The following is a 12,948-nucleotide window of genomic DNA, read 5'->3' as shown; positions in this document are numbered from 1 at the left end:
GGTAAGGCCGTGCCCCGATCATCGACACCCATTGCCCGGCGCGCTATAGACTCGGGCAACCTGCAGGCCCGATTTGGCGATGATGGATGGCGCCAACGGCGGCGAGCACGATACGAAGGGAAGCATACATTTGTTTGGGTCTGATGAGTGCTATGCTGCTAGGTCGGCTACGTCCTCTTCCTCCTCCTTCTCTTCCTCCTCGTCGCCGAAGATGACAGTCGCGCCCGTGTCCGCCTCGCCTTCGTCCTCGCCGTGAGTAGGCGAACTGGCGTCGGAGCCGTCGTCTCCGGCGTCGCTCTCGGCCGATGTGGTCATGGGGTCCGGCAGGTCGGATGCCAGCTCCACGGGGCCGAATCTCGGCTCGCTCATCTGCTGTCGTCGCACGCCGATGAGCACGGCGGCGATCGCGATCACGAACATGGCGGCGACCACGAGGCACGCGGGGAGCAAGTACGACTGGGCCGTCTCGACGCTGAAGGGCATCGCGGCGGTCGCCACGCTCTCCACTTTGTCGAGCAGCTCCTTCGCCGCTGCAGGAAGGTCCCCCACGGTGGGCTCGTGCGCGCCGTCAGCGCTGGCAGAGCTGGTGTCATTGCTGAGCGGATCGCTTTGTGCCTGTGCGTAGTGGTTGTCCCAGGAGCCCCAGAAGTCCTCACTCGCGCCGAGCTCGTCGTCACGCAGGTCCGTTTCAATCGCTTCGGGCGATGTCTCAACTCGGAGTTGGCGCTGCGTAATGTCGCTGTGCGTCCGCGCAGTCGTGTCGACGGCGCTTGTTCCTGCCAGCATGGCTGCAGCGGCAAAGAGGGTGATCGTTGAGAGCTTCATACTAACGTAGTATTGGCTTGGTTTGGGCGCAATATGGATCCGACAGTTGGGTTGCTCGGCAATCGGAGAATGGAAGGAGCCTCCGCGACGGGGATCGAGCGTCGTCGTTTCCTTCTGGAGAACCTGCAGCCTCGCATGCGGCCTCCACCATGACAGGGCTAAGTTGAAGCCGTTGGGAAACCAAACCTGCGAGAATCAATAAAACCTCCTATACTCTATTGCGAAACGACATCTACGTCACTTCAATGCAACGGGCACTGGCAGCGACCTGCAAGTCCCAGATCGCGAGCATTTCAATGGAATCTCTTCACTGATACAGCCTTGGAGGTAGCATGAAGCCCCCTTCAAGTTGGCTGCTCTGCGACGAGAGCGAGCGTCATGTCGCTCTCGGTTCTCAATGGTGGAGCTGTTCAGGCAAGCCATATCTGCTTTTGCCGTCTCGGACACAAGCAAAGTCAACAGAAGTGTAAAGGTTCCGGCCATCAGCATGGAGACTGCCAGCAAGATGATGTCCAGTGCTCACACGCACGGGCAGGACACGTGCTCCAAGGACCCGGCTGGCTGCATGCGTGCCGTTATGTGGACGGGCAAGGCTGTCAAGCTGGAGCACGTCCCCAAGCCCAAGATCATGGAGGCGTCTGATGTGGTGGTGAAGGTCACCGCATGCTCCGTGAGCCCGGACTTCGCGACGGACGTGTGCGGCGATACTATGGGGTTGGAGAAGAACCAGATTCTGGGCAGTGAGGCAGTCGGCATCGTGGATTCCGTGGGCGCGGATGTGCAAAAGGTCAAGGAGGGCGACCGCGTGGCTGTGAGCTTTGTAATTGCCTGCGGAAAATGCAAGCACTGCCGTCGACAGGAGTACGCAGCGTGCAACTGCACGAATTCGTCGCAGGAGTTTAAGCAGACCTACGGTGGCTGGGCTCCTGCTGCCGTGCTTGGAAGCACCCGCATGCTGGGGAACGTCCCGGGTGTGCAGGCTGAGTTCGTGCGCGTGCCGTACGGCGACATGAACTGCTTCAAGCTCCCGTCGGGTGTGAGTGACGACAAGGCGGTGCTGGGAGTGGAGACGACTGCGACCGCGCTGCACGCCGTGGAGATGGCCAAGGTGAAGGAAGGCGACCATGTGGTCATTTGGGGTCTTGGTCCTATTGGGCTCCAGGCTGCACACTGGTGCAAGCTGCGCGGCGCCAAGACTGTGCTTGGAGTTGAGCACTGCCCGGAGCGACTCAAGTTTGCCCACGACCACATGAACTTGGAGGTGGTGGACCGCCGCGACCTGTCGAGCGCTAAGGTGGTGGAGAAGCTACAGAAAATGCTGCCGCCTGCCGGTGCCGATGCTGCAATCGATGCAAGCGGCTGCTCTATCTCGGGTGGGTGGATGGCCAAGCTGGAGAAGAAGATTGGCATGGAGACTCAGCCCGAGGCAACGGATACGTTCAAGGAGTTGCTCATGATTGTGCGCAAGTGCGGCCACATTTCGATTGTGTCGGACTACATGTGCTCGGTGCAGTCGTTCCCAATCGGCCACGTCGCGATGAAGAGCGTGACGGTGAGTGCTGGACGCACCCCTGCGCAGAAGTACTACCCGCAGGTGTTCGACGCTATCGAAAGTGGCGAGCTGGACCCGTCGGTGCTGATCTCGCACCGCCTGGCACTTGAGGAGGTGCCCGAGGCGTATTCTCGCATCGCCAAGAAGGACAGTGGCTTCCTCAAGGTGTTTGTGGCACCGCACGAGATGCGCTCCAAGGCGTAAGCGCCAGCGAAGCAGAGCCGAGATGAGGTGAGATGTCCCGCCAGAAGGAGAGATGAAGAAACGAGAACAGTGGCAGAGTTGGTGGGCATCGAGCTCTTTATTTTCTGAGTATGCTAAGCGGAAAGCTGCCACCGCCTAATGATTTCAATATTTGTGATGTTTCGAGTTCCTCTTCTTCCGCTTTGCTATCAACACTGCTGCACCTACTGATAATCCGAAGTTGTGTTGATCTGGTCATCCAAGTTCTACGCCACCACCCCTAAGAAATGTTGCGATATTGCTTGGCGCGAGGTCGGCAACTTATCTCAAATTCAGTGCAATGCATCGAGTGGCAAACTGTCGATACTCAACCAGACACCTTGATTGAATGATCATCTCTGACCTCCATTTTCTCTGGAAGGATGTGGTCGTGGGTTTAGCGTTTCCATCATGTAGCCTGAGATCCATAATGAGATGATTGTTGGTGTTGTCGTTCTCGCTGCATTCTCCAATTCGCGAGCGACAAAGCAGCCTTCCACCCACCGGCAATTTCCCTTCCCTCGTCACGTACCGGGTTAGAATGAAGAGTGCCGCCACCGTTGCCGCCTTCCTTGCGCTGAGCATTCTGGCCGTCACGGATGGAGCAACCTGCACCGAGAACGCCTGCACTTCGTGGTCTACAACAGACTGCAGGTGCGCCAGCAACCAAAGATGACGAAGACTGGAACCACCACGACCATCACCACCACCACGTGAAGAAAGTCAAGAAGATCGCCATTCCTGTCCCCGTGGAAGTGCCGCAGTACATCCCTGTCCCGGTCAGTGTTCCGTCCACGGTGGTGGCTAGCTCCAATACTGCGGTGGTTGCACCTGGAGCACCGGGCGCCCCAGGGGCCCCAGGTGCGCCGGGTGCTCCCGGATCCCCCAATGCACCGGGTGCTGCACCTGCTACGCCTGCTCCGACCACTACGCGCGGACGCCCCGCAGCAACCCCAGCTCCCACGGTACCCGACAGGGCGAGAGCCACACCGGCACCAACTAGCTTTGCCGGTGCGAATGCACCTGCAGCTCAACAACCCGGCGCATAGTCAGGCATTGCAGGTGGCGCCAACAACGCTCTCGGTGCTGGACTTGGCGGACTTGGCGGGACCGGTGCCATTGTGGGCGGGTTTCCTGGAGCCACTGGTGCCTTCGGTGGCAACGCGATGGGCGGCTTCGGCGCTGGCAGTCCTATGAACGGTCTTGGCGGCGGTCTCGCTGGCGGCTTTGGCGCTAGGAACCCGATGGGAGGTCTCGGTGGCGGAATGCTCGGCGGAGCTGGTGCTGGTATGAATGCTGGCGGATTCAGCGGAAATGCTGTGGGCGGGCAGCAGATGGGCTTCGGTGGAGCGCAAGGCGTAAACGCGTTTGGCGGGATCGGCGGTTAAGATGCAATGGGAAACTTTTGTGCTGGTGGAGATCAAGCTGGCGCAGGATTCGGTGGCGGTGCACAGATGGGTGCTGGCAATGGTTTTGGAGGAGGTTTCAACTTCAGCCGTCGCCGCTAGCTGATCGTTCTTCGCTGCGAGTTCTTGTATAAACAACAAAACGTAGCTTCCAGCAAAGTAAAAATCAAGAAGACAACTCTGTGCAACAAACAATATCGATGTAAGCTCGCTCTATATTGCAAAAAGGAACGTGAATGGCAAAAGCCGTTGTTTACATAGTAGCCGCCAGCAACCCTCAGTGAGCAAACTGGCGCTTGTCACCCGACGCGCGCTTGCCGTACGGGTTGTCGGCACTAAATGCGTGGCCCGAGCGCTGGAACTTGCCACCACGTGAGCTGCCGTCGTTGTCGAACGATGTACCCTTGCGTTTGCCAGTCTTGCCGTTTGTCTTCACTGGAAGCGTCACCTTGGGCGGAACCTGGAGACCGAAAGACTTGGCCACTCCCTGCAGGTCAAGACGGCCAACGTCGAAAATGCCCTTCAACGAATGAGACGCATATGCCAGCAGATATCCACGGTACGCGTCCTTGGCGGACTTGTGGAGGTAGTACGTCTTCTCCACAAGCTTCATGAGCTGAGATTCGACGTTGGCAATCTTCGAGACAGGGAACTCGTACTCATTGAGCGCCACCTTCGAGGCCTTCAAGTACTTCAGGAATCCAAGCTCATCCGGCAGCAGCATAAGCAGCGCCTTACCCTTGCCCTTAGCTCCACGCGCGGTACGACCCACACGGTGAATGTACTCGCGCGGGTCATCAGGCGGGTCGAACTGAATAATCCAGTCTACCGCCGGAATATCGAGACCACGAGCAGCCACATCGGTACAGAGCAAGATGCCAGTCTTCGCGTTACAGAACTGGAAGAATGTGGTCGTACGCTTGTTCTGTTTCTGCTTGCCGTGGATGTCCAGCACCGGAATGTCGATGTAGTTGAGCAGCTCACCGTAGAACTTGACGGCACTGCATGACGAAAAGAAAACCATCACCTTCTTCTTCAAGTTCTTCTTGAGGAACGTGAACAGAAGGAGGAAGCGCTTGTCACTCGGCGTCACAACGTAGCCCTGCTCAAGCGTGGCAACTGTGGCCTTGGTGTCTTCTTCTTCCACGCCGACGTACACAGGCTTCTCCTTGATAGAGAGACGAGCAAGGTCCTCCACCTTCTTCGTCTGCGTGGCACTGAAAAGCATCGTCTGGCGCTCCTTCGGGATACACTTGATGATCTGACGCATCTCCTCCTCGAAACCGATGGACAGAATACGATCAGCCTCATCAATAACGAGAATCTGCAGGTTGTGGTAGATAAAGGCCTTGGTGTTCTGCAGGTGATCCAGGAGACGACCAGGCGTGGAGATCAAAATGTTCACGCCCTTCACCAGACGCTCCGCCTCGGCACGGCGGTTGGCTCCACCCATGACAATACCGTGCGTCTGCGAGTGGTACTTGCAGATGTCGCGCACAACGCCGTAAATTTGCAGCGCCAGTTCGCGCGTGGGCGAAATGACAATGCATCCCGTGCCCTTGCGCGCCGTGAAGCGGACCTTGTGCAGCAGCTCCACCGCCGGAATGAGGAACGACAGCGTCTTACCGGAACCGGTCTTAGCGGCACCCAGCAGATCCTGTCCAGCCAGCAGCGGGCGAATCGATTTGGACTGAATCTTAGTCATCTTGGTGAAGCCCATGTCGGCCAGAGCCTTGCGCGTGGGCTCCGACAGTGGCAGCGAAGCAAACTCCTCGTTGGAGAAGTAGCGCTGGTCCACGGTACCCTCGGCCAGGCTGTGGTTGGCCGCATCCGCAATAGCCTGCTCCGTCTCTTCGTCCTGCTCGTCGTCCCCATTCGGCTCCACGGGCGCCTCCTCCTCTTCCTGCTCAGCCTCAGCCTCGAAGTCGGCAGCCTCAGGCTCCCGCTTCTGCTTGGCCTGCTTAGCCTTCTTGGACTTTTTCTTCTTTTGCTTCTTGTCCGCAGACTCAACAGCAGCGTCGACCTGCGGCGTCGTCACCTTGGCGGTGACCGGCTCGGCCTCGGCCTTCTCCTCGGCCGGGCTCGTTCCTTTGCGTCGCGTCTTGCCCATTTTGCCAACTATCGGCAGCCAGTGGAGTGTGACGTTTCAAAACCCAAACTCCGCATGCGCACACAAGCTCCTGCACGATTATCTCCGATCTTTTGGCTGGTGGGGACGCAGCGTGTCAAATGGGACCCACGGATTGGCTAAAATGAGATCGCGGTCTATGTACCGCTTTTCTGGAACAATCTGTCAAATGCTCGTGTGACCCACCACCGCACATCCGGCTTGACTTGCCCCGAACCAGCAGCTCCGCCGCCCCGATGCTTCGCCTCTCCTCGCGTGCCTTGCGCCGGGCGCGCCTCGCCGCTCCCCGCAACAGCCAGCTGGCACTCTCGAGCCGCGGGCAATCGCAGTCGCGCGCCATGGGCTTCTTCGCGGACCTGAAGAACCAGCTTAAGAACGAGATGGAGAAGAACGAGGAGCTCAAGAAGTCGTTTGAGGAGCTGGAGAAGACCAAGGAACAGTTCAAGAACGTGGAGAAGGCCGCTAAGGATAAGATACACGAGATGAGCTCCATGACTGAGGAGGCGGCCAAGAACCTGCAGGAGCAGGCCACGCAGGCCTCGCAAAAGATCAAGGAGTCCTACGAGGAGACCGCAAAGGTGGCCGCGGCTGCTACTAAGAAGGAGGAGGACAGCAAAAACACTGCAGAGGGCACCACCGACACTGCGACGGAGGAATCTGAGCAGGAGGCCAAGAAGGACAAGGAGGGCAGCGAGGTATGTCGACCATCGGCTTGGATTTGCTGATGCGTTTGTCTGAAACGGCAACTAACTTTGACTTTGTATTTCATTGCCCCCAGAAAACTGAGCAGGCGGAAGAAAACGCGGACGGTGCTCGTGCTTTTGTGAAAAACTTCTTTGCTGGCATCACTGTGCAGAAGAACAAAATCATCAACCCCAACAAGTTCCCCAAGCTGCGCGATGAGTGGAAGGAGGCGGCGCAGGAGCTTTTTGGCAAGAGGGAGAAGCAGACGGTTGACGAGGCTTTGGCTTCAGTTCGCACCCCGTCCGTGCAGAAGCCGAAGAAGTCGGAGGATGGCGACGAGGAGCCGACGGAGTACACTGGTACCAGCGCTCTGGTGGCAGTGAAGGAGGAGGAGAGCGCTTGGCAGCGTGTGAGCGCTCGTTTCCGCGAGGCTCCGATTATCCAGGGCATCCTTGATGCCGCGAAGCAAGCCGCCAAGACGGAGGCAGGAAAGAAGGTTCAGCAGACGACGAAGCAGGTCAAGGACAAGTTTAGCGACGCCCAGGAAGAGGTTCTTGAAGTTTGGGAGACCAGCCAGAACCCTTGGGTGTACCGACTATCGTCGATCTATGACGGCCTCTTCGGCGAGACGCCCATGGGTGTTGCCATCAAGGAGATCCGCCGCGCTGAACCCGACTTTATCTTGGAAGAGTGGAAGGAGAACATCGAAGAGATCGTGTTGCCGGGTGTTCTGGAGGCTTTCCTGCGTGGCAACAGCCGTGACTTGAAGAAGTGGTTCGGCGAGGCCGCTTACTCGCGCGTCAACATTGCCATTCGTGAGCGCAAGTCGGAGGGGTTGGTCATGGACCCGCACGTGCTGAGCATCGACAATGTGGAAGTGATTGAGGCTACGGTACGTGTTTATTATTTGGCACTGTTGGTATATTTGCATGTTCTGACATTTGTTTATTGTGTAGGCTGAGGACAAGCAGGCGCCGATCATCCTGATGCGATTCCAGGCGCAACAGATCAACTGCATTCGCAGCCGTGAGGGCGAAGTCGTGGAAGGATCCGAGGACGAGGTGCTGGCGTACTACTACATTTTTGCCTTCCAGCGTGACTACGATGAGGAGCAGGAAACCCTCCGCTGGAGAATTGTGGACCTGCACATGCAGCGTGGCGGTCGGTATTATTAGAGAGCAGGACAAGTGCAAGATGCACCATCAGGCTAAGCGTCGCAAAGTTCACTGAGGCCGTTTGGTACTGACGCACGGGTGTAGCGAAGGCGCGAACATGACTCGTGGATAGACAACAAATAAACTCGCTCGCCCGCGTGTTACTTTTACCGCTCTAGATGATGCACGCAGGTTGCATGGGCTTTCATTCCCCAACGGTGCAGTGCTCAAGGCTTGTGGCTGGTAGCCACAAAATATTGGCCAATAGGGACGCCGCGATCCAGTCACTTCAACTACGTACGTTGAAGTTTCTGCGACCATCACTCCGTTCCGCACTGGTGGCTCACAGCTCCGCTTTCATTGTCGAATCCGCGCGACCAAGCACAAGTGGAACAGCAGACAAACAGCAGACTTGATAACGGACACTATGGGCCTCTCAAGAAGGTATGCGTGCTTGCGGACTGGAATTTATTGCAGGGCCTTCTGACATTATCTTCCGAAGCGAACGTAGAACCACAGAGGCAGGGCTGCACATGGGCGCTATGCCACGCGTCCATGATAGCGATGACGAAGAGGAGGACAGCCTGCGCTCGTACGAGCCCATCGACTTGTTACAGGACGCCGGTGTCAAAGCTACCGACATTGCCAAGCTCAAAAACGATGGCTTCGCAACCATCGGGCAGCTCTTCCAGGTGTCACAAAGAAAACTGCTGGATGTGAAGGGGATCAGCGAGGCCAAAATGGACAAGGTACCAGGCATCCACTTCTTTGTTGACATTACGGCGTTTCTTCACCTGACGATGTGTACTTCATTCTCAGCTTCTTCAAGCAGGCAAAAAGGTAATGCGCTCCATTCAAGAGAAATCGTTCGTTATGCACGTACACTAACGGAATATCAACACAGCTCATGCCCGAGAAAAGTGGGTTCGTCTCGGCCAACACGCTGTACCAGCAGAGTCAGAGCAAGATATTTATCACCACCGGATCGAAGCGTAAGAGATACAACCTGCATTTCTCGCGCTCTTATCTTGTTAAAATGGAGTATGATCGTTGCATGGGAGGCAGATTTTGACCAGATTCTTGGAGGAGGCTTGGAAACGATGTCCGTCACAGAGGTGCACCAATGTGTGGGCAGAACTCTGGTCCCGTCGTCTGAATCTGACATGGAGGCCGCGTGCTACAGGTTCATGGAGAGTTCCGAACAGGAAAAACCCAGTTGTGCCACACGGTAGCGCCTTTCAAGTGCCTGCACGTATGAGCTTGACAACTGATAGATGCTTGTGGGTTCTCAAGCTATGCGTGACAGCGCAGTTACCTCGTTATCGAGGAGGAGGGGCTGGTACGAGCAATGCGCGATAAATGTACTGGAGAAGCATAACCTCACATTTTTTCTCTTTCAACAAGGGAAAGTTGCTTTCATCGACACCGAGGGGACTTTCCGACCGAATCGGGTGGCTGAAATCGCAAAGAAGCGATACAACATGGTACGTCACTATCCAAACAGTGAATTGTATCATGCAAGCGCGGGCTGAGAAAATTGTTTTTAGGATCCAGAAGATGTTCTCGCCAACATCATTGTGGCGAGGTATGTGTTTGCCAATAATGGAAAATGAATCGGCGACGAACTTACCTTTCATGGCAGAGCTCATAGTCACGATGCTCAAATGGACCTCGTGATCAAGCTCGGGGTGCTTTTCGCGGTACGCAATGCATGAAGGAAGGAAGCATGCGGAGGATATACTGTACAACTGTAGCACTTACGGCTGCTACCTTTGCAGGATCCTGACCAGGGTCCATTTCGCCTTCTGATCATCGACTCTGTGACTGCGTTATTTCGCACGGACTTCTCCGGAAGGTAATAGTTGTCGGTACCATTACCTATCGGCATTGCTCACGCACGTGCACATCAATAGAGGAGAACTAAGCGAGAGACAGCAGCGACTTAACCAGCATCTTGTTCGACTCGTCAAACACGCCGAGGTAAGAAGAGCAAGAACCGTGTGCTGGAACTTCGATGTGGTTGACAAGTTAAGAATTCGTGTATAGGAATTCAATATCGCGGTTCTGGTCGTGAACCAAGTAATGGGAGACCCCACGGCCAATGTGATGTTCGGCTCCGGCGTGAAGCCTGTTGGTACGTTTGAAGCTAAAGTCGATCAAGGATAATATCCCTCACTTTTACCTGCAGGTGGTCATGTGATGTCTCACGGAGTCCACACTCGTGTGCTGGTGCGTCGAATCTATCACTACAATCCTGCAAGCGTGCTGAACTAACCAACTTGTACGGTGATCTGCAGATGAAGAAAGGGCGGGCTGAAAATCGCATCTGGTAATGATATGCACCCCGCGTACGTGTCGACCTACGCTGACAATTTGTTGTCTACCTGTAGCAAAATCATCGACAGCCCCTGCATGCCTGAGGCAGAGTGCTCCATCCAACTTTACGCTGGCGGAATCAAAGATTCAGGCGACTGATTAAAGCCCTTTCATTATAATTTATCTTAGCTGGGCATCTAACGTACAACGAATCTATCCGCGGAGATGCATCTCGCTCTCTCTACATCACTGGCGCCGCATGAGCCTGCTTTTGATCTTCTAGCATATACCAAGTGGGGTTGTAGGAGCACTCCACGTCGGGATTAATGTTATCCACGCCGATCTTCAATTCCATCGGTAACGCTTCCAAATCCTCTTTTGGTATGTAGTCGAGGTTCTGGTGCAGGACCTGCATGGCAAGGATCAGTAGCGTCGACGGTTGGTGCATCATAGAGTACCGGAAAACGTCGTTGTTGCGCTCCACGCCGTTGGATCCGCCAAACACGAAGATTTGGTTGTTGTGCACGACGCTTGTGTGGAAATCACGAGCATCGGGCTGGAAGCCCTCCTCGTTGTAGAAGATTCGCCATTCTCCAGTGCGCAAGTTCAGTTCACTAAGCTCGTTCTGCCGTGAGCCACTGTCGTCGCGTCCGCCAAACATGATCAGTCGGTAAGGGTCGTTCGACAACTGCGAAATTGTGTGCGCAATGCGCGACTTCGGAATATCGCCACCACATTCGACTTCGTGCCACGTGAGTGTGTCTACATCGAGGTAGTACGTGTCGATGGGCCCCTTGGGAGGATCGTAGAGACCACCGCCAACGACGTACATGCGGTTGTCAATCATGGCCACTTGGTGCTTGTATCGCGGGCTTGGGCGTTTGCCACCAGTCTCTTCCTTTCTCCAGATCTTTGTCACTTCGTCGAACACGTACAAGTCGTTCACGTAGACGTGTCCAGAGGTGCCACCGAAGAGATACAGCTTGTTGTTGATCGCGCACAGACTCTGCCCATAGCCCGGCGGGGGCTGTGTGCCTTCGGCCTCAACGATCGTCCAATTCTTATCGCGAATGCTGAATTGCAGCAGCTTGCCCATGTTGGTTTGACCCCAGTGCGGGCCCGACCCGCCGAACAGGTAGAGCTTCGTCTTGTCCGTAGAGGTACACCAGGCGTGGGAGGCACGGCCGTCTGCGAGGGATGTCAAAAGCGATCCGGTGAGTGAAGAACTACGCAGCCAGCGTGCACGGTAATACGTGGAGCCGTACCGGGAGAAATGCCGTTCGACGTCTCAATGTGCATCCAGTGGTGGCGGATCAGATCAAACGCGTATATGTCGTTGTGGCAGTTCCCGTCGTTGTATCCCCCGAACACGTACATCATGTCGCCGACTGCAAGCAGCAAAACGAGAACAATTGTTAGTCGGGTAATGCACGTGCAGCACTAGCTGTAGCAACAGCTACGCACCAACAAGGGACGAGTGGCCGCTGCGCACTGGCGGACGGTGGCCCGACGTCGAGATCTTGGTCCAGTTGGACGGCGTGTCTTCTGCAGAGAACAAACGCAGCAACAGTGAGATTCGCGCTCGCTCCCGATCCGCAGGGACTACACCACTCACCCAGCTCGTCCTCCTCGTACGAGAGCTCCGAGCCGAAGCCGAAGCGCCGCGCGATGGGCGAGTTGACCCAGCGCGGGCTGCGCAGCAGCTTGAACAGGTCGTCGAACATGGTCGTCTGGCGTGCGTGCGGGGGGCGGCAGGTTCGGTTGTGCCGGTCGTTTCCTCTCTTCCGACTGTGCGAAATGCAGTAGTGCCACTCTGTGCGGCGCTTGGCTTCTTCTGCCCTATCTTTGGATCTTCCGTCTGAGTCTATTTTTAGTCGCACTTGGCGTTTGTATGGGCACACCTGCTCTCTGTGCGGCCGTTTCTTCAAGTCGCTGGTATATTTGGCCGGCGTCTTATTACGACCCCGCACCTTCGGCACCGGTTCCGCCCTGGGCATGGCGGTGGTGAAGGCGACAGGTATGTGACGCCGAGCCTGCTGGGCTGCCGAGGGAATGTCTCCAAACTGCCACCGCGGGGCTAAACCGCCACGAACCTCACGTTTGCCGGCCTGAAACGTGCCGTTGGCCTCGAAAACGCTCTCTGCCCAAGAACGCTAAGAGCGCTACGATGTTGCGCTGCTGGGCATGGCTCCTCGCGCCTCATGCGCTCGCTTCGCCAGCCACCACGTAAATGCAGCCGTGTCTGCTGTGGCAGCTCTCGCGTGCATGCCCCGCCACGCACTGTTTGCCAACGAGGGGGCGCGCGACGCGCACACGACGCGGCGATCGAGGGCGGACTATCCATGCTGGCTTTGCTTCATATCCCCATATGGGCCGTGCCGGGTGGCTGGAAAGCGACTTACGCCCCGGTGGCTTTAGCGCGCGGCAGTCTCTTTTGCGGAGAGAGGACTCGACAAGCGCCAAGTCCTGCGTGAAGCTGGCGCACTGCTGGAGTAACCGAGGTTACGTTCTCGTAGGGGTACCCTGTCGACGGGGGTTACACAATCAAAGGTGCAATGGAGCCGAAGCCCGCAGGCAAGTCGCAGCGGAAGCGGCTGCAGCGGCAGCTGGAGTTCTACCTGGGCGAGAGCAACCTCCGCCAGGACAAGTTCCTGCAGCAGG

General features: G+C 56.5%; 6 protein-coding genes across 6 annotated transcripts; 3 read left to right on the top strand and 3 right to left on the bottom strand.

The window, feature by feature from the left end:
• Nucleotides 1–150: 150 nt before the first annotated feature.
• PHYSODRAFT_471737 (hypothetical protein) lies at nucleotides 151–825 on the bottom strand (the record flags this gene model as incomplete). Its single annotated transcript, XM_009519059.1, has 1 exon — nucleotides 151–825. One exon carries the CDS (start codon nucleotides 823–825, stop codon nucleotides 151–153), a length of 675 nt encoding a protein of 224 aa, XP_009517354.1.
• A 487-nt stretch (nucleotides 826–1,312) lies between these two features.
• PHYSODRAFT_469767 (hypothetical protein) lies at nucleotides 1,313–2,581 on the top strand (the record flags this gene model as incomplete). The annotated part of the gene is made up of 1 exon (XM_009519058.1): nucleotides 1,313–2,581. The coding sequence occupies one exon, from the start codon at nucleotides 1,313–1,315 to the stop codon at nucleotides 2,579–2,581; it is 1,269 nt and encodes a 422-aa protein (XP_009517353.1).
• A 617-nt stretch (nucleotides 2,582–3,198) lies between these two features.
• PHYSODRAFT_323525 (hypothetical protein) lies at nucleotides 3,199–4,111 on the top strand (the record flags this gene model as incomplete). The annotated part of the gene is made up of 3 exons (XM_009519057.1): nucleotides 3,199–3,564; nucleotides 3,649–3,957; nucleotides 4,019–4,111. The coding sequence occupies 3 exons, from the start codon at nucleotides 3,199–3,201 to the stop codon at nucleotides 4,109–4,111; spliced, it is 768 nt and encodes a 255-aa protein (XP_009517352.1).
• A 93-nt stretch (nucleotides 4,112–4,204) lies between these two features.
• PHYSODRAFT_538218 (hypothetical protein) lies at nucleotides 4,205–6,057 on the bottom strand. The gene is made up of 2 exons (XM_009519056.1): nucleotides 5,324–6,057; nucleotides 4,205–5,281 (listed from the first exon to the last, which is right to left on the bottom strand). Exons 1-2 carry the CDS (start codon nucleotides 5,723–5,725, stop codon nucleotides 4,283–4,285), a joined length of 1,401 nt encoding a protein of 466 aa, XP_009517351.1. The 5' UTR covers nucleotides 5,726–6,057; the 3' UTR covers nucleotides 4,205–4,282.
• Nucleotides 6,058–6,369: 312 nt separating this feature from the next.
• PHYSODRAFT_310143 (hypothetical protein) lies at nucleotides 6,370–7,992 on the top strand (the record flags this gene model as incomplete). The annotated part of the gene is made up of 4 exons (XM_009519055.1): nucleotides 6,370–6,414; nucleotides 6,463–6,828; nucleotides 6,912–7,709; nucleotides 7,774–7,992. The coding sequence occupies 4 exons, from the start codon at nucleotides 6,370–6,372 to the stop codon at nucleotides 7,990–7,992; spliced, it is 1,428 nt and encodes a 475-aa protein (XP_009517350.1).
• A 2,536-nt stretch (nucleotides 7,993–10,528) lies between these two features.
• Nucleotides 10,529–12,011, bottom strand: PHYSODRAFT_323522 (hypothetical protein; the record flags this gene model as incomplete). Its single annotated transcript, XM_009519054.1, has 4 exons — nucleotides 10,529–11,475; nucleotides 11,553–11,675; nucleotides 11,752–11,832; nucleotides 11,903–12,011. 4 exons carry the CDS (start codon nucleotides 12,009–12,011, stop codon nucleotides 10,529–10,531), a joined length of 1,260 nt encoding a protein of 419 aa, XP_009517349.1.
• Between the last annotated feature and the right edge of the window lie 937 nt (nucleotides 12,012–12,948).

The sequence above is a fragment of the Phytophthora sojae genome, assembly GCF_000149755.1.
Source record: "Phytophthora sojae unplaced genomic scaffold PHYSOscaffold_1, whole genome shotgun sequence".
Classification (NCBI taxonomy): domain Eukaryota; phylum Oomycota; class Peronosporomycetes; order Peronosporales; family Peronosporaceae; genus Phytophthora; species Phytophthora sojae.
This window is presented reverse-complemented; position numbering and strand designations above follow the sequence as displayed.

What these genes read in the sequence shown, in the direction of transcription:
- PHYSODRAFT_538218 (XM_009519056.1), bottom strand. Translation starts at nt 5,725, where the DNA reads ATGGGCTTCACCAAGATGACTAAGATTCAGTCCAAATCGATTCGCCCG. An exon ending in ACCACAACCTGCAGATTCTC is followed by an intron (nt 5,282 to 5,323) that starts GTTATTGATGAG and finishes ATCGGTTTCGAG; the next exon opens with GAGGAGATGCGTCAGATCAT.